The sequence below is a fragment of the Malurus melanocephalus genome, unplaced genomic scaffold (assembly GCF_030028575.1).
Source record: "Malurus melanocephalus ecotype Western Australia unplaced genomic scaffold, MMel_1.1 scaffold_659, whole genome shotgun sequence".
NCBI lineage: Eukaryota > Metazoa > Chordata > Aves > Passeriformes > Maluridae > Malurus > Malurus melanocephalus.
The window spans coordinates 80,669-106,203 of record NW_026623891.1 but is presented as its reverse complement, the minus strand read 5'-3'; the positions used below and the strand labels follow the sequence as shown (position 1 = coordinate 106,203).

Sequence of the window (25,535 nt, the reverse complement as noted above, 5' to 3'; positions counted from 1 at the left end):
AAAAAAGTGACCTTTTACACAGGCAGCTAGTGATAGAATAAGGGACAATGGTTTTAAACCAAAAGAGAAGAGATTTAGATTAGATGTTAGGAAGGAATTCTTTACTCACAGGGTGAAGCACTGGAACAGGTTGCCCAGAGAAGCTGTGGATAGYCCCARCCTTGGATTCAAAGCCAAGTTRGATGGGRCTTGGAACAACCTGGTCTAGTGGRAAGTGTCCCTGCYTCTGTCASGGGGGTTAGAACTGGTTTGTCTTTAAGGTCCCTTCCAACCCAAACCATTCTGTAATTCCAAGTTCAGCCATCAATGAAGACACTGATCAGGCTGGAATCACCCTCTGATCCTGGCTCACCTTTCCTTATGGAGCAACCAGCCCTTGCTGCTGCCTGACAATTATTTTGCAATCCCCAAAAATTTAAGCAATTTTTAACTTTCCTTCTGCCTTTATTCTGCCTATAGGAAAACAGAAAAGAATWAATTAAATGACACTATTTTGTTTCCCTTGTTAAGAACAATGGGATAATACCTACGAGATCATTTTTTTAACAGGACCTTGATAAAGTACGTACCATATTTTYTGGACTTGGCACATACCAAGGACTCATAGGGACTGAACTAATTTGTAGACAGTAGAACCGTGGCTGAAACCTAAAAGATGAGAAAGACAGAAAGAAATCTTTTGTCTTCAGCCAGACAGGCAGGAGCTCCATGGCACACAGACACGGGCGATTATCTCACCAGCTGTAGAGGCTTTAGCTGCCTGCATAAAAGGAGCTCTTTATTAACAAATGAGATAAATACACTTAGCTTTTGCAAATAAAGCCGTAGGACCAGACTAATGCTGGGGGCAGCCTTACACCATCCTTTCCCGTGCAATGGCCGCAGATAATGTAGCTCAAGCTTCCCTTCTCTGTTACCAGAGCTCCCCTTCGTGTCAAATATCGGAATAACAGCTTTAGTTGCAGAATTTACTGTGCATCTACCTCGGGTCCAGACTTCCAGGTTCTGGCATGCAAGGGCCATGTGGTYATTGAACTCAGTGTACTGTGGAGCATATTTATTATATGTTGGACTGCAAATGCAGTACTGAAATACTCTGATAGAAAAGCGTGTAACCAATTTTATTCTTAGAGCTGTAGGAGRGGTTCTGAGGAGAAAACCAAAGGTGGGTCACCTTACAAGAAAAAACACTCTGTTGTCTATTCTCAGCCTACTGATCTCTCACCAGGCACCTGGAAACTGCTTTGCCTTTCAACACTTTCGATTTTACCAGATTAATTCCACTAATGTTTTGATACAAGGGCAAATGGCAGAATAAACTATTAGATCCACTAAGTTCTTGTTCAAGTTAACGGAAACTATAAATATTCATAAAACAAGCTTGAGTGGCAGGCTTAATTCATACTCTGTTGAATATGTTTCCCTTTTTTCTGGATGGTGTAGAGAACTCTCCAAATATGCTGCAGGATATCTGGACTCTTCCAAGAGGGACTTCTGACAGTATTTACCACTTGCAGGACATGGAACTGACAAAACATTTCTCAAAGAGCAATGGTTTGCAAGGAAGAGATTGATACAGAAGAATTCACATTGCTTTCTATAAATAACTGGCTCGAAGTAAAATTGGGAGCATGGAAAGGCCTTGAGCAAAATGCTGTCTGGCCCAACCAGTTGTGCTCCTGAAGCTCAGGGGAGCTTGTGTTTCGCTGGGAACACTGTCACTGTCTGAWTGTGTTCAGCATGTGCTGTCACTGCCACTTGTCATGAGGGTGGGGAAAGGTTCAGTTCATATCCATCGSTCCCTCAGGATGGGATGTGACAGCACTGCCTTTACCAAGAGAGTCCTTCAGGATTGTTTAAATATAGCTGTTGGTGTTTTGTGGAAAAGCACAGAGAGAGTGAGCTTAGGGCAGTCATTAAACACAGCTTAAAAGGTCCTTTCTGCTCAGTGCAGATTTTCAGCTTGTGCTGACCTTCACCATTACCAGATGCAGTGTTTGCTATATCTGTGCAGTCAGGGACATATTCACAAAGCCTAAAACCCATTTGAAGTGATTGCTTTTAGCTGGCCCCTCAACTTTCRGAGGGCTCAGCCCACAGGGAAAAGCCTATGGGTGTAGCTGACAGGTAACCTAATCTAGACCTAACAGAGCAAAATTAAAGTTTTTTGTGAAATTCCTGTTTGTCCAAGAAAGAAGCACTGAATCCTGCTCTTGTTGTGTAAGAAGCATTTACTTTAAACTTGTGCTATAGCCAAAATGTTTCTCACTGTTTACAAAAAGTTGACTAATCCTTCAGAGCTAGTTAACAATAAGAATAGAAATTCTGTGYGCATCCAGAACACTTTGTAAAAGTTAACAACAAGAATAGAAATTCTGTATGCATCCACAACACTTTGTAAAAGTTAGAAGAAAATCCTAAGCAACTTTCCATCCTCCAAGTCTTTATTTGCYTTGGCTGGTAGCTACTGTCACTGTTTGCCTTTTTTTCTGCCACAGGGTCAAGCACCTACATTGTGACGTTTGTATCATTGTACCACAGATGTTGCATCACCTGTGATAACAGAAGTCACTGACAGTCACAGAACAAATGGCAAGATTCCCACCCACTTCAATGGGCTGGGATGTCACAGTGTGTTCCATCACAACCCCACAGCAGAAACAGCACTATCCTAGGATCCTGCCATGGCACAGTAGCACCAAAAACCAAACAAGGGACTTTTTAGTCTGTTATCTCGGTCACACTCAAGTTTGAATTGGGGTTGGCACAAGCATGGGGTTTGGTGTGAGTACTCTTCACATCACCAAACTCTTTATGTGTTCATTTCTTAACATGCCATAAGGAAGTATTTGAGGTCTGCTAATTCTGGGGCGTAGGATGCAATTTTTTTTACTTCAGCATTGTCATGAGCAGTGTTTTCTGCCTGTATCTTCAGGAAAACTCCTCTTCCTCCCATCACAAATATTAGCTCTCACTGGGCATTTAACGTGGGTGTACAAAGTCTTCAGTAAACTCTAGATTAAAAAGTAATCAGGCTGAGTTGAATTTTAGCCTTTTTCYTTGATGATAGCAGCCTTGCTGTAACAAATCCCACAAAAGAAAACAAAGTAACATTCTGCACTTCTTAAAACACAGTCCTGAAAAAGTATGAAGTTTTACACGAAGCAACTGATCGGAGGTTATGTTGTCCTTTTCATCTACTAATTAACTGTCCATTCTGCTCTGTAAAGCTGACTCAAAAAGGCTTTTTTGATAGGCAGTGTTCTGGGCTTATAAAAAAAATTATGTTTTCTGACTGGCCAAAGCATACATTCAAGTTATACCAAGAAGAAACTCTTCCTAGGAATATTGTCCTGTGGTGGGATTACCACCTGTTCTGGTTTGGCTCAGGGCCTCCTGACATGAGGTGGGCCTGAGGAGGGAGACGTTTAAGCATTGGAGATGGCTAGAGCAGAGTGCACAGTTCAGCATAAATGGCTCAGGACAACAATAGCTGAGACAAAAAGGGAAAAGAAACAACAATAAAGGAGATGTGAGGGTGGCTGGACACTGGAATAGGTTACCCACTGAAGTTATGGGCTCTGCATCCATCTTCAAAGCCCATCTGGACACAGTTCTGGACAGACTGATCTAGCTGATCCTGCTTGASTAGAACAGTTTGACCAGAGCTTCTCAAGAGGCCACTTCCATTCTCAGTTATCAGCRCAACAGCAGAGAGATCAGCTGGATCCAGAGGTCAGGACTGAAAAGAAGAAAGACAATACCAAAGCTTGCCAAAACAAAGCCAGGAACCATTTTTTACAAAGAGATTATGACATGAATGTCTGAGATGTTCCCAAATGGTGATTCTGGGAATAGATAAGTTCTGGAGAGACGACTAATACAATCAAATTCCTAATGTGCAGCAGACAACTCTGCATGAGAAATGCTAAGAGCTCCAGAGTTCACCCCRTCTTCATTAGAAAGTAACAGGGAGGCACAGACACCTGAACTATGCCCTCATTTTCTAATTTGTTCACATATGAAGACACTCCCCTTCAGACTTTTCTGACTGTATTGCTATAGGGAGCACTATGGAAACAGGACACTGGCTCATGTTCATGTTTRTCCTTCCAGCCTGGAATATTCTGACTGATTAATGAAGGGACATGCAGTAGGTACCTGGGAGAACTGTTCCCACAAAAMCCTGGAAAGTACTCCTGCTAACAATGCTTGGAACACCTTAAATTTTACATTAAAAAATGCACAATGTCAAAGGTGGCAGTTGTTAGAGCAAATTGTCCTCAGAGCTCCCATTAACCCAGAGCACTGCAGTGATCAGCACAAGAGACCATGGGCTGGGAGGTTTGGTATGGACCTGTTGTACTGGTTTTGCATGGCCAGGTTTTGGCACTGGGGTGGGGGCTGTTACAGGGGTCGCTTTTGTGAGAAGCTGCTGGAAGCTTCCTCCATGCCCAGCAGAACCAATCCCTGCCAGCTCCAAGATGAACATGCCACTGGCCAAGGCTGGGCCAACTAGAAATGATGGCATTGTCTTTGTGATAACAGATTCAAGAAGAAAATTTATTTTCTTCTTGTGCAAATGTAATTGCAGCCAGAGAAGATCAGGGTGAGAATTTGTGCGAGGAACAGCTCTGCAGACACCAAAATCAATGGAGAAGGCGGGGCAGGAGATTGTCCAGGCACCAGAGCCGAGATTCCCTGCAGTCCCTGGTGCAGCCCATGATGTGGCAGCTGTGTCCCTACAGCCCATGGACATCCTTTGGGATGCAGAGATCTACCCACAGCCCCTGGAGACCCACGGTGGAGCTGGAGCAGGGGAAGGAATTCTCTCTCTGAGCAGTGGCAGAACTAAATGGGATGAAGTGACCACAACCCCCATTCTCATYTCCCTGCACTGYKGGTGKGGAGGAGGTAGAGCTGAAAAGGGAGGGATGAGGGGAAGGTGATTTAAAGGTCTTATACTACTTCTCATTAGACTGCTCTGATTGTATCAGTAGTAAATTCAATTAACAACTCCAATTCAAGTCTGGTTTGSCCGTGAYRGTGTTTGATGAGTGATCTCTCCCAATCYTTGTATCAACTMATRAACCTTTATYATATTTTCTTTCTCCTRTCCAGATGGGGGGAAGGWGAGASAGAGGCTTTGGTGACAGGGTCACCCACAACACCTGTGTAATGCTGTTCACTCACTCCAAGACAGTCTGTTCAGCTTTAAGCCCAAATTCATCTTGCAGTCAAGCGGCCTGGTTTCAAGTCCAAGCTCAGAAGCACATATTTATGTCATGGTGAGATTTGRGACAGTCAGAAGGAAAGCCTGAGCTCATCCAGATGCTCAGCACAGGCTCTGCCACAGGTACCCTGCAGTGCAGTTTGGCAGGACACCAGCAGCCCACCAGACTCCTCCATTCCCCACTTCCCAGGGCTCTCAAGGAATGTCATATGGCCAATGGCAAGGGGACAAATTGGCCAATTGTCCTTCACAGAAGCCCTCTGTTATGACACAATATAAATCTTCCAAGTCTAAGCCCACATCATCCGTAAGATGGGTACTGGTGGGAAACAGCCAGGACAAAAGCCAAGCTCCATATCCCAACTGTTTTTCCAGCTCATTGAGCAGCATCAGGGCAATGAAAATGGTAAATCACAGAGACTAAAGGAAAGTGTGAGTGTGTGTTTGTGTTTGTGTTTGTGTTTGTAAGCAATTTCAGCTCTTACATGGATGTTCTTCCCCTTGTAATAATCACACTCAAATAAATTATAATAAACCTCACACTGAGAGCTACCAGCATCAGTTCTTACATTTAAGAGGTAATAATGAAATGCTTCACACTGGGTGCAGTGAGGTGGGGAAGGAGCTGTAGCTGCTGAGATATGAGTTGAGGGCAGTGCAGATGCACACACAGCTCCTCATGCCCTGACTGAGGCCTGCAACCAGACCCCTGACATCTCAGGATTCACAACCCTGCTCCACCCTAAAGCTTCCCTACATGCACCAAGAGGAAGCACCCCAWATGAGTCCTTTCTGTTGTGACTAGCACCTTAGGTTATTGACAGATTGCTCAGTTCATAGAGTCATTTTTAGCTTGAATTTATGGTTCTTCAGCTGTGTTTTTGAGAGATGACACTGCCAYAGGAATGGAGAGGCTTCCCCCAACTCCCAGTAATCCAGCAGTAGCATGGCTGAATATGCTGAGTTTAAAAGGCTTAATTCTGTTATGCTGCAAATAAAAGGTTATCGATATAAAAACAATTTAAATGTTTATGTTAATAATGCCAATGACAGACTCCTTTATTAACAAAATCTAAGGCCTCGGCTTGGATGAGGATGTGATTTCTCTTTATAGAACAACCAATTATTACTTTTTGTACTTTTCTCTCTTAAAATGCCATGAATGTTGCTAACATCAATGATGATGAACAATAACATCATGCCTCAAGTGAAATCCTCTGATAAGGAGGTGGAGATTTGATGACAACAAATTTCCTGAACCAGCAGGCACAGTATTAACCTCACTGATTTCAAYGGCACTTGGATCCAGTTAAGCAAGAATTGCTCGAGAGGGATTTTGCCCAAAAGAATATTTCAAAGTGCTTTCCCAAACAAGGAAAGTATTCCTACAAAAACAACAAAAACAGAACCACCCATGTTCCATCCAACAAATTCTGGGATTCCTTCTTGCAGAGTTGTGTATCCCARTGGAAAGCAGGAGATGGAACAATACTGCAGCCATACCTGGGAAGGTGACATGGGAGCATAAACCACCCTACACAGGGCCACGGCTAACAGACRGCTGTAGTAAAGGTGTCTTTCTTCCACTCCATCCTCAAGGCCTGATCCTTTGAAGTCACAGCCATTTAGGGGCACTCAGCATTGCTGTGGATGCAGGCTGTGGGGAGCTCTCTTCAATGTTGACTTTTTCCACTGCTGAGCTAAAGAAAAAGACATTTTCTTCAGAGTCCTAAGTCTCAGCATGCTTTGTGCACCCCTGCCATCCAGAATATTTCAAATGAAACTGCTGTAAACTGTGGCAGCAACTCAGACCATACAGTTTATCTGTTCCTATACTGACATACCATCATGAACGTCCACAGGGTCAATGCCTGCACCAGTGTCAATGTTACACSGCAGGAGAGGTCTCAGGGCACAATCTGTTTGTCTTGTTGATTTTTTGTTACAATATGGTCTTTGCTGATCCTGTATGATTGAAACAAGGATTCAGCCTCCTTCTGAATCTGCTGCCAGTCCTTCACTGCTGTGGCAGGCACGAGGGACACCAGTAACACCCCTGACTGGCACAGCTCCTCTTGGAAGGATTATTCATTTTCTTCTCCAGGCTTCTAGGCCATTCCAAAGAGGAATCACAGGCCAAGAAGACTTCCCCTGCTGAGTTCACCATAATCCTGTTCCACTGCAATTCTGAATCTTCCTGTGGCCCAGGCAGCACCAGCCACTGTCTCTGTCCCAGGCAGAGTTTTCGAGCACAGGCTCTTTGTGGTTTGCTCTGCAAAGCAGAGGGCTCCAGAGCAGAGCTACTACACACACAAGCACCTGCACCAGGGTGCAACTTCTTAAGCCTGTTTCATACTACAGTGTGCATCACCCAACACCGCTCAGCATGTGGATATTAAGAAAACACAAAGACTGTATCACCCAAGTTTGAAGTGAAAACCAGGAACATTTATACCTATTTTTACCTCCAACCTCACTTGACAGAATTATGGCCCATTGATTTACCCCACCACAGACTTCATAAGATCTTTTCACCTTCCTCCTGTCTTTTTAGGACACTGCAAGAGCAGGATCAACTCGGTTGAGAGAGTGCCCTGTGGAAATTCTTGCAGAGACAGCATAGAACTAGCTCTGCAGTCTTGCTCTGCCAGGGATGTTCTTGCTTGAGCTRGGAGAATTAACTGGGAGCCAGTGTGGTGTGGATTAAACTGCACAGAAAGACTGTCTACTGGACATCCTTCTATCTACAGCCCTGAAACTCACTTTTTCCCCTGCTTACCTCTGTCTGTGTCAGTGTGTGCAATTCCCTATGCAGTTAGAAAGATGGAATTGGTATTGAGAGTACTTACTTGAAAAACATTGGAAATGCTTTTTTCATAGTCCACTAGTGAAATTTAGCAGTTGGGGAAAAAAAAAAAAAAAGGAAGGGAAAGTCCTCTGTAAGCCACACACGGTAAACTAAAAATTATTAGCCAAAGAGAATTAGGAGGAGGTGGAAATGCCAAGGTAGTTAATCACAGCTCTATTGCTGATTTGTGTATTCTGCTTTGGGCAATCAATATTCCCTTCTTTTTCAGCTACTCTATCTGGAAAATGTGGTAATACACGAGTCGCAGGCAGGTTGGGACAGTGAATTAGGCTGTTGTTTATTGCAGGGAGTGCCCCAACATGCAGTAGCAGTGTTAGGAATGGTTACTATGTGAGARAGGGAACTACTTAGAAAATAGTTTCTCTGACCTGAATTCCCTCTTAAAATCAAAGAACTGGGACAACCTAGGGCCCACATTTATCAAGCACTCTAGCACTGCTCTCACTGGAATCCAGTGTGACAMAAAATGCTTCAAACTGTTACCAAGACCTTCTGCAGGATCCCTAAGAGGTCAATGGGAACTGCTGGATTTCTGTGTGAAGGTAAGATGATGTAGCTAAAAGAAGTTAGCTAAAAGAACAACAAGAAGAGCAGCAAATGGAAGATTCACTCAACTATGTACAAATTTGTGTCACTGGCATAGTAACAAAAGTGGAAATTCAGARGTAATCTGAGCTGGTTATTGCTGTCTTTAGAGTAACAGATAAACTGTGGTCCATACAAAACCCCKGCATGGTAGGCGAGTGATCAGCAAGCTGGAGACAGGGCTCAGGAAAGCATTTGAGAGGTCTGTTATTGCCACTTTGTGGGATTAAACCAGCTTTACCTCCCTGCCAGAAATACCTATGATAAAAATACCCTTCACTGGTTTTACAAACAAGCTTGTTGGAGTTAAATCTGTGCTTGRAAGTGATTTGAGTAATTTGTCTGCCTTTGCACTGAAGTGGACAATGAGCACTCCAAGTCTCTGTTCCACCAGCTCAGCTGTAAGACCAGGAACCCCGAGGAGAAGGCCAGAGAGCAAATACCATCCCAACCCAGGAAAGCTACTTCTGTCCAACAGCCGGCTCTAACACCACCATCTTACTTCAGTGATGGAACACATGATATGGCTAAACAGATTAGGAGAGAACTACACTTGGGAAACACTTTGTGATGGAACAAAATCATAGCWCAAGCCATCATTAACACAGCTTGGCCATAAGGGCTGTACACTGAGATCAATGACAAACCTTATGTCAAAGTTCAGTCATCCTCTGACCAAGGGGAGAGTGGACCAATAGCATGTATTTAAATGTGTCACTATTACCCTGTGACAAAGTTGTGTCCCTCATCATGGTAGGCAAAGGTACATTCTTGGGTAACATCATTCATTGTTCAGTGGGGCATCTCTAAGCAGGAAACGTTCCCCACAAACGCTGGAAGAATCAAAGTCTAATACTGGTTTTCTCGTATGCTCCTGAAAACAGGTTTTCTCAAAAATCTCTTTTCTGAGCAAGGCTTATAAAACTCATCAAACTTTTTTGTTCCTCCTCCTTTATTGGAAACAATGTCCTGTCCTAGCCATCCCACTTAATGAGTAAAGCAAAGCTTAATGTTCTTCCTCACTTTGATGATTTGGGATCAGTTTCTCATGACAAATCACAGGTTTTGGGCCYTGTGCCATCAGAGGCACAGCTGTTAGCTCACCAGTACCACTGAAAGTCTTTCTGGCATGTGTTTTGCAGCCTTCAGAGTTTTTTTTTTTTTAAAGAGCAACCTTCATAACTTTTGACATGTTGGGTAAGAGGGGGTGGATGCAAAGGTAAACAGTCACACTGTGGAAGTTGCCAAATCAAACCCAAGGATGCTGGCAGGGAGGTGAGTGAGGGAGAACAGCTGTGCTGAGGCAACACTCATAGCAGAGATCTCTCTTATACTGAGGCTTCAGCCTATCCTGAAGTAACTGTTTTTATCCTTTATCCTATCARCTATTAGGTACTAAGTCTGCCTTGGTACTGAATGCACAAAACATTGATCTTTGCTGTCAACTTCATAAACATTTCCACAATKTTTGTCTCCTCTGCTACTGTGTTTCTCTGCGAGTTCCTATACTTGAACAGTAGCTTTAACTTTTTGATTGCAATTCAGGGCTGGATATGGCTCTGATTATGAGCTGAGCAGAAGCTTGGCCATTTCTCATCACATAATCTCTTTTCTGCTCCTCTCCCTCTCCTTCACAAGCATTTTGATCTCAGGATGACAATAAAGAGTAAATGTTAAAGAACATGTTCTTACCTAAAGACATGACGTGCACAACTTATGAGGAACAATCCCAGCTTGACTGCCACATGAGACAAGTTAGAAATACAAAAGGACTTCCTGCTCTTATAAAAGAAGGCCAGTCTGATTTCTGGCACAAGTACTTAAAATTCATGAGTATGTCCCTTCCTGAAAATGAGAATCTGGATCAAAACTAAAAAAGCAATAGAAGAAGTTGTTTGGGAGTACTCATAGATCCTTTTCTACAATAAATTCGGGTAATTTTCGAAGTTTTGTCTGTAATCATAACACATCTATTTTTCAGGAGCTGGGGCATTAAGAAAAGCAAGAAGAGAGGTTTATTGCTCACACACACATGTAAATCATGCAAGTTAGCAGCTCTGGGTAGGAATCTACAGCTCCTCTGTGAACAAGGTCACCTGAATATTTTAAACAAAATGGCTTTCTTTTATTTTCTATCCCTGCAATCCTGAGTGTCAGGTCTATTTTTGGAAAAAGTTGTTTTTGTGAGCTTATCCAGTCCTTAGCTGAAGGAGTTCATCTTTTGTGGTTTTGTTTTGGTTTTTTTTTTTAACTCTGGGTCATTTCCCCCTCCAAGAGTTCATTCAGGCCTCAGGATAAAGGCAAYAGAAGAAACAACTAAGGCACAGAATTTTAAGCAGCCTAGAAAAATCCCTTTTCTTGACCATTGCGTAATCTTAGTTTTGACTGTATAATACTGCAGGTGCCTGTTGTTGCATTCCAGGAAATAAAGGGAATACATAATGAAGGGGGGAAAAGTTTCCTTCTAGCTTTTTGTATTAATGCCTATGTTTTTCTATTTAGCACATCAAAGTTGTAAACTACAATGTTTTCTCACTTTTCCAAGTCATTTTTACAAAGAAATTTCTGACCTTTGATCCTACAATTACAACACGTTGTTAACTCAAGTTTAATCACTCAAGGTAGCAATCTCTACCAATGATAGAAAAGAAGGCAGAAAAAAAAGCAGAAAAGATGTCACTCTTTAGTATATGAAAGCAAACACAAAGGACAAAAGCCTTATCCTCAGATAAGTTTTGAACTATTATGATTTATATTCCCCTCTGAGAATGACAAAGAAGCAACCTTAAAGCTTCTGAGCTTCTGAAACAGAAGGGCCTGTATATCTCTATCCTCAGAGTTCTGTGCCCTAGGTGGAAACTCTAAGACCTGTATTTCTCCCTGCTTGAAATCCAAGAGYTCCCCAAATCCCTTTGTGAGCTGATTACATGATGGAGTAGCAGGACTGAAAGTTTTCTCAGCAAAGTCTTCGGAACGGATACTTTATTTTCCCAAACGTATTCATTCCATTTAAAGCAAAAATCTATGTGGAAGCACTTCACAAAGGCCTCTTAAGCCTCAAATTCTCAGCAGRAACACTGCTGTTCTAGCATTCAGTCCTGAYTCTCCATCRCTTGATGATCTGCAGTGAGATTACCCCATTTCTTTGCTGTACTGCCATGTGGCAGATGTTGCTAGGCCCCAAAACAGTAAGAGCACTGGTTTACTGGAGGCACAGGAATATGCAACTATTCCCCAACAGCAACCTAACGCTGTGGGGCCAGCCCAGCATTGATCCCAATTTGCCAGTTCTCTGCCCTAGAACATTTTATCACCAGTTTCTTGAATGATTGGACCTGCTCTCTAACCATGTGCCAGGCATTAGCAGGGAACACTGATGAGTTCTTTAACAGTTCTCTTGGTAACAACAGCATTATCCTGGGCAAATCTGTTTCAGTGACATTTAACTGTTTTTTCCATCCCTGTTATGAATGAGAGGGGAGAGCTTAGACAACTCCCTGCCTTTGCTCAGGTTTCTGGCAGTAGGCAGCAATTTTATTGAGGTGGCCAGCACCCAAACCCACTCTCCCTCACAAGTTCTTTATGATGATCAAACAGATAATTACAACATGAATTATTTACTTGTTTAGACACAAGGAAAAAATACAGACATGAGACTTTAACAGGCTTACTTACTACAGAGGATAAACAAAAGAACTACTAGTAGATATAAATGCAGTGCATGATAAAAGGTTCTTCCAGAAGAGTAACCACGAAATTGCATCCAGACTTTGGGGAGAAGCCCTACAGGGCGTGTGTATGAGACTTCTGATTTTGTGMAAGTTTGYGTAGCTTTTATAGTTTGYAAAGTKAAGTSTCTGTCAGTCAGAAATKCCAGCTTATCCCCTTCAATCCGCTCCYAAGGCAAGATGTTTATTGTCAGCTGGGGATTCCACCTCCCTGGTGCCAGAGATATTCACCACCAGACAGACTCCCTTCCACAAACAGACCTCATCAGCCCCCTTTCCCTCTTACCTCCTGTTCCTACATCTGACAGCCATCCACCCTGGCCTGAAGCAGGAGAACCAGAAAGATACAGCCATAGTCAAAAACTGGCTGGAGCATGAGGTGCATCTACATCAACAGAAGATGCTCTTACTGAAACTAATAGAATATAACATGGAAGAAGACATACTTTTTTCCGTATTGCAGACGTTACTGGTTTGGATTGCTCCTGCAGCCCTATTCATGACCACTGTCCTCCACTGGYTAGTGAGAAAATGGAATTTTCGTGCATTTCCTCAAGCCTTCCGTTTTCATCCCTCACCAGATGGCTCTGACACCGGATACAAGCTGGTACTTGTTAAGCAAGATGCTTCTGGGAACTGAAGCAAGAAGACAGCCTTCATCATCAAGACCCTCTACCCAATCTATGAAGTTTTGAATAATTTGTGCACTTCACAACGTTAAATACATTATGCAGAGCCAGAAGGCACAGAGAGTGCACAGGTTGCCCAGAGAAGCTGTGGATGYCCCATCCCTGGTAGTGTTCAGGGCCAGGTTGGATGTGGCTTGGAGTAAYTTGGTCTGCTGGAGGGTGTCCCTGCTGATGGCTGGAGGGCTGAAAAGAGATTCTTTTCAAGTCCCTTTCAACCCAAAGCATTCTGTSATTCTATGATTCTAATCCTAGCTTCTACTATTGGCATAACCTGKTATGAGAACCACAGGACCAGAAACACGAATTATTCTCATACCGATGTGGGATCTTCCTAAGCATTCGCTGTGCACAGCCCAGCACCCCTCACCCTCACTCTCTCCAGCCGAGCAAGGGCCGGGCGAGCCCGGGAGCGCCGCCTCGGAGGCGTTCTGGAGGCCGCTTTGGCGGCCATTTCACCGCGGATCTCAACCCCGCTGCTCCAGGCTATGGCCGGGCCGCGGGAGGGATCCGGAACCGCCCCGCTCCCGCCGCCCGCKCTGAGGGAGCCCCGGGGCGGAGCGGAGCGGGGCGGGGGCAGCGCTTGCGCGGCGGGGCCGGGGCGGCCGAAAGTTCGGGGCCACGTGGGGCGGGAGTGGGGCGGCCGCGGGGGGCAGCGCGTCCCTCAGAGCGGCCCGGGAGCCTCGCTGCGCTCATCTCAGCACCACCGCCACACGCCYGCCCTCCGGCCCTCGCCATGGCTCCCGCCGAGATCCTCAGCGGCAAGATTGTCTCCGGGTACGTAGCGGGGCTGCCCACAGCGCTCGGGCGGGAAAGTGGGAGCCGCGGGAGTTTTGTCCTTCCCGCTGTAATCGGGGAGCTGAGGGGTGCCCCGGCGACTCCCATGTGTGCTGGGAGCAGGATGGGCTGTGGGGGGCTTTTGCTCTGGGCTCTGTTGGCAGACACACACCTTTGGAGACACCCTAAAACTTTTCCACTATGTTGCAGCCAAAGCGCACTTGTTCCTGGCGGAAAACTGGGAATTGCTAGAAGAAGTACAGTATTAAAGATGTTCAGGAGAATATAAGGTGGTGTCAGAGCCCCCCAGAAACCAGCGGTGCGTCTGGTGGGGTCTCTTTGGCAGCCCCAGCCTCAGAGAGCACCTGGTGACTGCTCAGCATCGATGAGATGAGATGAGATGAGATGAGATGAGATGAGATGAGATGAGATGAGATGAGATGAGATGAGATGAGATCCCAGGCTGGAATGAAGCCACTTTCTGACCTATGGCTTCTGTGTGTGTTAGCTGGGCTTTAGGAGCAGGAGTTGGGAACATGTGCTTTAGGTGTGGGCTCTGTGTTCATCCTGTCCAGGTGTTGATTGCTCCSCTTTCAGGCAAAGTGCGTTAATGCACACTTGGCTAACACATAGCTGAATGTTCACAGGTGTCCTGCCAAAGTTATTTGAAAGATTTGTGAGATCTTGAAGGAAAAAAGCATTCTCATGCTTTGCAGCATTTAGCTGGCAAGCCTTGGGTGTCGGTGAGCCTGTGTTGTGTCCTTTAGTTTGCTTGTTTTTCCTGCTGTCACTCTAAATACACATCTGGTAAGAAAGCCARATAAATTTCCCTTATCCTGGGGAAAATGCAGTGTAATGTTTCTGTTATATTCTGTGGAAACAGGGTTGGGTTAGGTAGGTTCACTGGGTACCTCCTGTCAAAATAATCAGGGAATTCAGACAGAAGGGATATATTTGAGAAGGTATAAAGCAATCCAAGCAAAGCAGTTAGTCCTGCTGTTAAGATATTGCTGTGTACCACACAGCTACATCTAACCAATAGTGGAGTAGTTCTGAAAAGYAGCAGTAGTTGTGAAAAGTAGTTCAAGGCCTAATGTGCTTTGAATCAGAATATCCGTGAGGAAAGGCTGCTGGCATGTTTTTTACCTGGTAACTTTTGGGCGAGTATCACCTGTGCATTGCAGTCTCTCATTCTTACATSCTTCCTTCCACCTGCTCCTTTTAGCAGTGATGAAGCCAGCACACTCTGCAATGCCTGTGCCTGTTGCTGGGGGGACTTCGTGATTTGCCTGTTTGCAGGTTTATTTTCTGTCGTAGAAAGTCACCCTGAAGTGCTAATAGGTCCTGGAAAGATGCTAACTTGGGTAGAGTGAATGCGTTTTGATCATTCATGTTAGAACTTTCAGCTTATTTGGTATGGCATGTTGCATTAGTTATTTAATTTTATAGATACAGAGGTGACATTTTTTATTTCTGTTTGTTTTCTCTATTATAGTGGAAGCTGTAAATTAGCAGTTCTCAGAGGTGAGGACATGATGTTCAAATACCCACAAAGAAGCATGGGCTTTTAACAGGCACATACAAAAGAAAGGTTACTCAGCTTCCAGCACATCTCTTAAGGTGTTTGGCTGAATTTTGTCTCTCAGAGTCATCAAATCTTGACCTGAAGACACCAYAAAATGGAAAAATAATTGCAGTTGTCCAGCTGTCCTTCAGTTCCTTTATTTATGCTGTATTKTCATCCAGTAGAGCAAAAGCATCATCTGCTCCATATGGGCCTCAGGCAGTTCTGCCTTTTCCTAGCGKAGAACTTGAAGGAGTCATAAGGAATTGGGCTATCCACCGTGGAGACACCTGTCCCTTTCTTCCAGACACTCTAGAGAAGTGCTGGTCCTGAGGATTGTCACTGTCCAGAGTTCACCTTCAGGCCAAGAGTCTGGCAGCAGCAGCMGAAGTGATAGGCATGTGGTTTTTCTAGGAATTTTCTACTGAACTGCTTGTTGTAGAAAGGGAATGTCCCTGACTTTATATCAACTGCCAAACCTTTTCAGTTACTGTCTTGTAAGGGGTGGATTTTGCTACTTTACCCTTTATTCGAGAAAAACGTTTTTTTTTGTAAGTCAGTCAAATATTTGACACATGAGGTGAATCAAACAAGTAGYGTTCGAGCTATGCAATTCTGAGTTTCTGCATGTATTTTAAATCAAAGCTCATAAGTATTGTGAACTTTCTCTTCCAGCCACCGAGCACCCTTTCCTCAAAATAGATGAAAAAAAAACCTAATTCACAGTCATGCCACCTGTTTGAGCAAAAATCAGGTGATACTGGCATTCTTATTCTTGTGAAACATGTAAAGATAATAAATATTTTGAGAGAGTTTCCTTGCCTTCATAAATAAGGAAAACTTGATGAGGTGATAAAACTGGTTCACACCTTAGAAAGTCTTGGAAGTCTCAGAAGATGTAGAAAGGAAAATTGCCATGTTTAGTGGCTTTGAGGATTACCTGTGAAGATGGAGAATGTGGTTGGGCTGGGCATGGGAAGGAGAACACAGCAGACATTTTTTTCAGTTTAGGATTTTGTTGTTAATGCATCTCTAAGACTGCTTGTTTGTAAGTACAAACAAGAAGCCTGAACAGTGTGTGAAATATATTAAATATTGGATGAGTTATGCATCAGTCTGAGTTGGCTAGTTACCTCAGGGTGGCTTTCCTCTACTTCTCTGAGTGGCTGTTTAGTAATTCAGCCTTAGATTTTGCTGCAAGTTAAATTTGCCTCATTGGCAAATGAGTCACAAAAGATGAGTTATTGTATAACAGTAAAACAAATGACTAGTTAGGGGAAGAGAAACAGTGCTTTAAGTATACATGATGTGGAGGGTTGAAAGTAATAAAAATACAGTATTATCGACCTTTTATTGCTGGTATTACCTGAAAAAACCCAACAAATCTCTGTTTCTGTTTCTAAAATAGATACTCAGAACAGAACATGGTAGTGTTTTTTCTTTACAGTTTATGTCCACTGCAGTGAGCTGTTTTCAGTGTTTACCATGTGAAAGAGCCCAGGTTTGGAAACCTTTGGCTTGGCCTGAATTGGTTGATAGCCCTAGGAGTGGACCAACATTTCTGGTCTGGAAGTGGTTGATGAGTTGTGATGGCAGGGAAAACTTAATACCCCTCACAGTCCCTAGGGATGGGCCAGGTAGTGCTTTGAGTTTAATGAAGTGATGATCAGGCTTAGCTTATAACTGGAGGTAACAGTGCAGTAAACAACTCCTTGGCATTTTCAGTCTGGGCCTTAACTATTTTTTGGAGCTCCTATAGAAACTCAARTGGAAAAAAATCCCTCACTTGTGCAATATCATTTACCAGATGCTACCCACAATGTTTCAGGCTTGCACKGAAGGGTCCCACGTTGTGGCTGGTCTAAGTTAAAGTGAACTGTGGGTCCCGTTGGGTGGCCCCAAATATGAGCAAGAACCTTTTATGTTCAGTGCTGTGCAGACACAATTTTAAAAAATTTTAAATCCTGCACTAAAGAGTTGATAAGAGAGAAGAAAACAACAACCCTGGGGTACAACAGGGCCACAGATCTGTGATCTGTGCACAYCAGCACCAGATAACATAGAAGGGAAAGAACACGTAGGGGACTGCCCTGTCCCCATTGTGGAATGAATGGGGGCATTCTCAATATCAATATCTCAATCTCACTCCTTGAGAAGGCAGAGCATTGTAGATAGGGCCCAAGTATTGTCTGGAGTGCTTGCAGCCCCACAAAGGTGGATTGAGTCCTTTCCTGTTGTGTTTTCCTCTGATTAAATCACCAGACAGTCAGGTATTGTATGCGTATCCATTTTGAGAAGCAGACCTGGTTAGTGTGATAGATGTTCCAGCATGGGATATGATATCATAACTCATGTTTGGGGCAAAATCTTCTAAGTTTTAAAGACTCAGCTTTATGTTAAACTCTGTGTTCTGTTGTCTGCCATCCACATTTGAGAAGTGCCTCAATTGTGGCCTGTCTCTCAGAGCCACCTTGCATTTGTTTATAGCTCACCTTGGATTAAAATTTTGGGCATGATGAAAAAGCATCCAAAAAGCAGAAATATCTTCATGTATTCATCTGGCCTGAAGAGACCTCATGCAAGTATTTGAGCTGACWCAACCAAACAGGTGGTTAAAAAACTTGGGAGCATCAAAGTGGTAGAAAGTAGCAGGCATTTTTCCTAGGAGTTYAATGACAGTGTGCCAGGAGCATGCMGTGGTGGAGCATGAGACAAGTGGGTGGGAAACTTGAGAGCTGATGCCTGCTCTGTTGTCTACATGATGTCTTCCCTCAACTGGAGCCATCTGTTGAATTGCCAGCAGTGTTCATAAGGTCTTTCCCAAGGTGTTTCCTATCCCAGTGCCWCTTCATTGAGCCCTCAGGAGAGACTCCACTGTACCTCCTCTGGGTACAAGTGAGGTGTTCTGTGAGATTTTCTTTGCAGCCTCTTGCAGTATTTTAAGATAATGCAGTTGTCCTGAGCTGGGGCACAGTGCCATGGTGGTTTGGAGATGGGAAAGCTTGTTTTTCCACATTATGGTGTTGGTCATGGGAGCAACAGGTGGTGAGCACTGGCAGTGCTGCAGGGACAACAGCTCTGACCAGGATGGTTCAGGACCTGGGGAGGACCATCAGCCTTATGCAGCCATTTCTGTAGGGCTGCAGCCAAGAGCATTTCTGCAGCATGTTTATGAAACCCTTGGGGAATCTGTGATCCAGGCAGTAAAGCCGAACCCTCCTCTTTTTGGGGACAGGCATCTCCTGGAGCATCCCTGTCTCTGAGGAGGTGTTTGCCAGGTCCTATGTTTGGAAGTATTCACATAGACMTGGACCCTGTTACTCACAGAAGGACCAGAAGCACAGCCTGGTGTCATCCTCAGTACAGTGCTGTGTGTACTCAGCAGCTGAGCAGTGTGTCTGTTATCCCACAGGGAAATATGGGGTTCTGCCTAACATGGGAGCCATGCTGTCTCCATTTACGGCACAGCTGGAAGAGTGTGGTTCATCCTTTGAATTTCTGGGGAATTCACTTAGTAAATTTAAATTCAACTCACTATTGCAGTCTAGGGAAAGAAAWGCTAACAAGTTCTTTAATCTTTGGAGCTGGCTGTTGCATTGTATGCTTAGAGCTGTGTGCTGTCCTTAACCTGTGTGGACCCTGGACTTTTGTTTGCTGCACAAGTTTGTTTGTGGAAGGGCACATGGGCACAGGAGGGGGCTTGTAGTCAGAGACAAGGCTTTTGAAGAAGCAGCCACACAGAATTGTAGATATTTTGTTTAAAGACTTGAAAGAATTTTCATACAGCTAGTAAAAATGTGGTGTTGATTTATCAATATGAAATTTTATCTTGGGGAAGGCCTGAGGTCCACAATAGAGTTTTGCAGACTGTATAACTAARTAGCTGCTGGCTTGAAAAGATTATGTGGTAAGGTTTGTGTAAGTGGAGTCAAAACAAGGATTTCTTCTTTTTTCTTGAATTTTACTCCAAGCCTTTGCTCCTGTCATTTTTGTGACCACTGGAGAGCAGTGGTACCCAACACTAGGTGGCTGTCTAACAAGTGTTTTCTTGATTCAAGGTTCTTAAAGCAAATCACCACTGACAGCACCTCGTTTGTATGTTTGTGTGTGTTATCTTTTTTCTGGAGCTGAAGGGGAAGCGAGCTAGTGCCTAATTACAGGAAATGGCAGCAGTGTAATATGTGAATAGTTGTGGCTGCTGGGGGTAAAAGCACACCACAGCCCTGCTTCACAGAGGATGCAGGAAATTGGGTGGGCTTGTTGCTCTTCGACTGCAAAGACAGGAATAAAAGCARTGCCTAAACCTGGGACCTTTTCTAGTTGGCTGTCCCTTACAAGGGCTTGGCTGCATCATAAATTATATTTCCTGTTTGTTTGCATTTCTTTTTGTTTGCCACAAACCAGTKCTACCCTTTCCTTACTGGAACACCAGAGACTGTTCTCAGAAATAGCTCCCTTGAGCTGCCTGCAGCCCCTGCTCATAGACCACATGCAGGGGGTTTCTGATGCTCCTTGAGATTGTTATGTTGTTGTTGCAGGCTGCTCATGAGCGAGCTCAGGTGCCTTCCCTAGGGGCTTGCAGCTAGAGTGTAGGGAGAGGCAGTTGGGAATTTTGCTACCCAGCAGATGAATTTTTKTCACTTAAGCACAAAGAAATGCTGGGATAAGGTTTGCTATGACACTGTTTTCTGAACTCAGCAGCAAGTCTTGGTGTCAAGTCTTTCTACAGAGGTAACAGCCAAAGGAAGCCTTGGAACTACTGTTTCAGTAAGCCTGAAAACTGCTGCTTCTTCTGAAGTGTCTTAAGAGACTTTGAACCACTTGGACAGGTGCAAACACCCATAAATACTCTGAACCTACTCCTCAGGTGCAGCAGAGCTCTGACCTCATGATTCAGGATGCAGCAGGAGAGATGCATGATTTGGGATGTAGCTGTAGGCTGTGACTCCCACTGAGATGAGACTTAAAACGGCCTTAGGGCTGCTACTGGCTGGGCCAGCTGCAGCTGTCCCTTGGGGTCAGTGCTGCTGGGTTGAGGGAGCTGTGTGCTGCTCTCATTCCCTTGTCTTCCTGCCTCTGGCRTTTCTGATTTGGAGCTCATAGTTGCAGGGTAGAGTTGCCTCACTGTCTATTTTCCTGGAGTTTCCCTAAATGGCAGGAATCCCAGCCAACCRGCTGGCATCAGCTGCTTATTCTGTCCCTGTACCTTTGCTGTTCACATTTTTAATGTGCACCAACAGCACCTCCTCCAGTCTGGGAAGTCTGGTTYCACTTGGGAAGTAGCAGATCTGGTGATACTGATTTGAGAGTAGATGAGCCCAAGGAGACCATCTGTGTTTTAAACAAAAGGGAGTTTGGTGCAGGGTAGATTTGCTGAGTGTGATGTTAGCACCCTCTCATCTCTGGGAATAGGGGGTGGGACACAGCATGGAGATCCAATGAGGACAGACCTATCAAGCCTCTTTGTCCTGTGAGATTTTGCTTTTGCTTCAGAGTGAGTGTCTCTTACATTTGCAGTGCAGTGCCACAGCCTCCTTCCAGGGCTGTGAGCCTGTGAAGTGGGCACAACTGGCCAGTTCTCTCTGAAAACTGACTGCCTCTGGTGAGGAGATGGAGCAGTAGAACCGCAGTAGAACCTGGCACYAGAGCCTCTTCCCCTCCACCTTCCCTGGTGAAGGATTATGCATCTGAGAGTGGCTGAGAAATTAGGAGTGCAAGGCTGGGGAGAGGTGTTCACAGTGGCTTTTGAGCTGTTAGTGGTTATTTTCAGGGGTGGGTGCTTGTTACCTCTAAAATATTTCATACTAAACTGGGTGTGAACACACATCTGAACTTATCTAACTGATCAGTGAAACCTCTCATGCTCTAAGTTGGTTTTTTTACAGTTGTATCTTTTCCTTTATTGAAGAGTTGACCTGAGCCATATACCACGTTTTGGTGACTTTTCCTCACCTCTGTCACCTCCCATTCTCCTCTCTGCTCTCATGGTGAAGTTTTGGTTTTATTTGGAACCCTTTGGGCTGGAGGCTTATGTGTCTTGGAAAGCTCAAAAGTAAACTGGGGGCAAAAGGTGGGTGTAGGACTGCAACCACACCAGCCTGGCTTAGGCCAAGCAGGCAGGAAATGGGAACACATAGTATTGACCAGCTGTTAGAAGAGAGGTATCTTCGGGTACCTCCTGCTGGTTTAGCTATTTCCCAGAATTTTGCTATTATAGATTCGTAATCCTTTACCAGGACAGCATTTGTGACAGTGTTTACCTGTCCCTCTGGGATTCAGGTAATTTTAACACAGCATAGGTGGAAAGGGGATTTCCTTTCATGGAAAGAGTTTGAAATCCCAGGAGTTTCCGTGCCAGATGTTGAACTTTTTTTTTTTACTTTTGTATCCTATGAGAGCATGAAGAGGAGGGTGAAGAAACACGATGTGGACTTAAAAAAAATTATTTTACAAGTTTGAATGCACCTGGTTCCAAAGTGTTTTAGTGATTTATGGGCATCARTTTTATTTGGAGATTGCTGGCACTTCTGTACTTGAGGTATAAGTATGTGCTTGTCAGTCTGTGCATCTGTCACCTTTACAACTCCTGACTGTATCAGAACAAATCCATCACTGTATCAGAATTCAGCACTGTGATTAACTTCTACCTTGTATTGTTTTCATTTTCCCCCCTCTTCAGGCAAGTGAGAGACAGACTAAAGCARCAAGTTATTGAGATGACTGAGAAATTTCCAGGCTTCAGACCAGGACTCGCCATTTTRCAGGTATTGTTTTCTTTAATGACAACTACAGAAAATATGAGTTTCTTTGCACAGCTGATGAGCTTCATCAAAGCTGCCTTGCAGATTGCTGACTGCAAGGCAGGTAAGCATTTTATAACGAACAGGGTTCTCTGTGGGATGGTAATACAGTCCTGATACATCTTTTTTCCAAGTATCAGGACCCCAGAAATTTTKGGGGGGTTTTCAGTTGTTTTATTTCTTTCTTCAGACCCTGTTATATTTGTGAAATGGTGAAATCAAACTGCTTGCCTAATAAGAGGAAACAGTGCTTGTACACTCTATTCCAAATCTTTGCACTTGAGTGAGCCCTGAAATCTGTCAGATTTCGGAAAGTGTTTGTACCAGAAATCCTCCAAATGGGAGATTTATTAAGTGATTTGGTTTGCTAKTATGTCAAAACATGGAGAGATAAGAGGGGCAGAGGAGGGGAGGGAACCCAAACAAAACAAAACTTACCTTTGGCCGAGATAGCTTTGAGTGCAAGGGATGGAACAAAATCCTGTTGCTGAATTGGGTACCTCTCAGAAGTGAGTAAGTGTTAGAGTCCACACAGAAATGCTTGCAGAGGTAAAAAGCACTTGTCAGTACAGGGGTTTTACCTGTGTTTGGCAGAATTTCTTTCTTTGCAGCTATAAAAAATGGGAACTGTTTGTGTTTGTGCTCAGGTCAGAAGGTGACTAGCAGTAGCAAGTGTCATGTAATAGGAAGGACCTGTRTGTCCACAAAGGACTGGAGAGATCTAAGTGGCTGCTTAGAGAAGTGACTTTTGTCCTTATTCAGTGTTTTGGGCTCCTGCAGAGCTTTTGGTGCCTGTCTGTGGATTCTAGTGCTAATACCACCATAGCAAACAAAGGCCATGCTTCTCTTCGATGCCAGGAACAAATCTGTGCTTCTGTTTTGGTTATTTTTTCTGCGTTTTCTTTCCATTAGCTCTAAGAAGATTGTCTCTGCAGAAAATTTGTCTGCAGGTGCTCTGAAGGGGGAGCACCTTCAGAGGAAGGGAGGAAGGGATTTTATTTAAAATTTAGCAGTGCTTTGTTGAAAGCTGTTGAACCGTTGACCTCATAAACTGTCTCCAAAAATTGCTGTCTTGTAGCATTACTGGGTTGTTGTCATGGTGGGCCTGTATTCACTCCTGTATTGTCTCAGAGTCTTTCACAACTGTTTGCCCTGTGGCTGTCTGACACTCTTGTAAGCTGCCAAACAGTCTGGGCTTGGAGTTCATCTCCTAATATTGATATTTGTAGCTGTCTATTTTCAGTGGAGTCAGGACAGTGAACAGTTTCTGATGTGTAGCATGCCATACATTATGTGCTCATTTCTTGGGAGGCATCTGGTGTCCTCTGAGCTCAAAGAATAAGTCAGTTAATCTTTATTTTTTCTGTCCTGTAATCAGTAATTCCTTATTCACACAATATATGTTTGCTGACATCTCCTGCTTCTCTGCCCTGTATGAGGCATGTCTTTTCCTAAAGCCAGCAGACTTTGCAGGGGAGACAGACCCTTTAACTACACCTAGGGAGGAAGTGTGCTGGGTGATCAGGTAATGCCGTCACCCCTGCAGTTTGTAATTTATATGAGAACCAGKGATAGTTCCCAAGCACCAGGGAACAGGGTTTCAAGGGCTTGCTTTATCTGTTTTTCCTTATTTGACCCCCCATTTCTTCAGGTTAGAAGGAGTATTACCTTTAACAAAACATACTGGATGATGCAAGAGGTCTCCTGAAATGCAGTCATACTGTAAGCACCCAATACTGCCAAAAGCTGCAGGCATTTGTTCCACTTGCTGCTTTCTCTTTGTGCTTCATTTTGTCCTTGCTTTGTTTTTTGTTTGGCTGGAAAATTTTCAAGGTTCAAAACAGCAGTGTAAGAAATGTCTCCATCAAAGCACACATATGTGCATAAAATTAAGATTCCTGGGTATCAGAGGCCCAACTTTTCTGAAAGCCTTAATCAGATAATTGAATGTTCTCAGCACCTGCTGATCATGTTAATTAGCTGAGGATTTAACTTTATCAGATCAGATGGTAGGCGGTATTTTCTGCTTTGAAGACCACTGTGGTTCTAAGGATTTTCAACAGGTGGAAATGGTGTTCGTGCAGGAGATCAGACAAATTGTCTTCAGCTGCCTCTTACTTGAAAGAACTTTCCCGTTGGCTCCAGCCGCTTACAGCCTCTATCAGTGTGTTTTACAGTTGTCCAGGAATACCTCTGTCTCCTTGATGTAGATCGAAGGAAGCTGAGGGTTAAGCCCATCTCAGCCTGTRTCTGAGGCTGTATTCTGTGCTGTGATTCAACTGTCTTTTTGTCCTTAGGTTGGAAATCGGGATGATTCGAACCTCTACATCAACATGAAGCTGAAGGCTGCTGCTGAGGTAATGCCTGGACTTTTAGGATTGCATTTCATCTTCCTACAATTGTTCAGGTCAGAATATGAAAAACAGAYGCAAGTCAAAGAGTTTTGTCTAATCTTTGCCAGTATTGGAGGAACCAGTGGCCTGAGTTCTTTGTTACAAGGATGTAGTGCAAGTGTGTAACCTGAGAGCCAGATGGGGTGCTCTGGTCACAGCAGTGCTTGTGTTAGTGCCACTTCTGGTGTGATCACCACAGATTACATTTGTCTGAAGTGCTGATATTTTTCCTGACCTGCAGCCTTGGCTTTATCTTCCCTCAATATCTTGTACCCGCAGTTGTTTTGTGCTTGTCACAGATACAATGTTACATGCTACAGYAGGGCAGGAGCACAGATGAGTCCGTTTCTCCCTAGGTGATAGCTGGCATTTCTGCTGGCATCTTAAAGCCATGTGCTGTCAAGCAAGGTTGATGTTGTTCATGTTAAAAGGTGAACAGGACAGTTAAAGGACAGACTAAGTAGACAAAGCTCTAATCTTTCTTTGATGGTATTTCTAAATAATAGGACTTGGAGCCTCAGGAGCAGGAGATAGACCTGGGAAATGTGACAGAATGCCGCTGTGATTAAGCTGGATAGAGAGATTAGCCAGATCAATTGGATGTCAATTCAGAAATCAGATAATTTGTTGTTATTCTCATTTGCAGATTGGGATCAGTGCCAATCACATAAAACTGCCAAACACAGCAACAGAAGCTGATGTAAGTAATATAGCCGCTGATGAAAAAATACATAACTGGTGTTGAGCTCAAGATACCAACTTATATTTGCCCTGTCATTGTATAAAAAAAAGACTACTTATCCATTGATGTTAACTCACAAAAAAAGAGTTGAGGTATTTTTGGGCTTTTTTTAAAAGAAAACTAAAACACTGTMATGGAAAAGTCACACTTAAAAAGTT

At 43.9% G+C, this 25,535-nt stretch overlaps 1 protein-coding gene and 1 long non-coding RNA gene across 2 annotated transcripts in view; one reads left to right on the top strand and one right to left on the bottom strand.

Moving 5' to 3' along the window:
- Nucleotides 1-2,192: 2,192 nt before the first annotated feature.
- Nucleotides 2,193-13,748, bottom strand: LOC130584045 (uncharacterized). Its single transcript, XR_008966483.1, has 3 exons — nucleotides 13,421-13,748; nucleotides 6,737-6,933; nucleotides 2,193-3,742 (listed from the first exon to the last, which is right to left on the bottom strand). It is a non-coding gene; the product is annotated as an uncharacterized LOC130584045 (long non-coding RNA).
- Nucleotides 13,749-13,776: 28 nt separating this feature from the next.
- The window catches only part of MTHFD1 (methylenetetrahydrofolate dehydrogenase, cyclohydrolase and formyltetrahydrofolate synthetase 1), a 40,711-nt gene continuing 28,952 nt past the window's right edge, over nucleotides 13,777-25,535 (top strand). Inside the window, exons 1-4 of the mRNA XM_057383793.1 lie at nucleotides 13,777-13,878; nucleotides 22,122-22,206; nucleotides 24,540-24,599; nucleotides 25,282-25,335. Coding sequence (XP_057239776.1) covers nucleotides 13,838-13,878; nucleotides 22,122-22,206; nucleotides 24,540-24,599; nucleotides 25,282-25,335 — 240 coding nt within the window. The 5' untranslated portion in view covers nucleotides 13,777-13,837. The remainder of the gene's footprint in view (nucleotides 13,879-22,121; nucleotides 22,207-24,539; nucleotides 24,600-25,281; nucleotides 25,336-25,535) is intronic.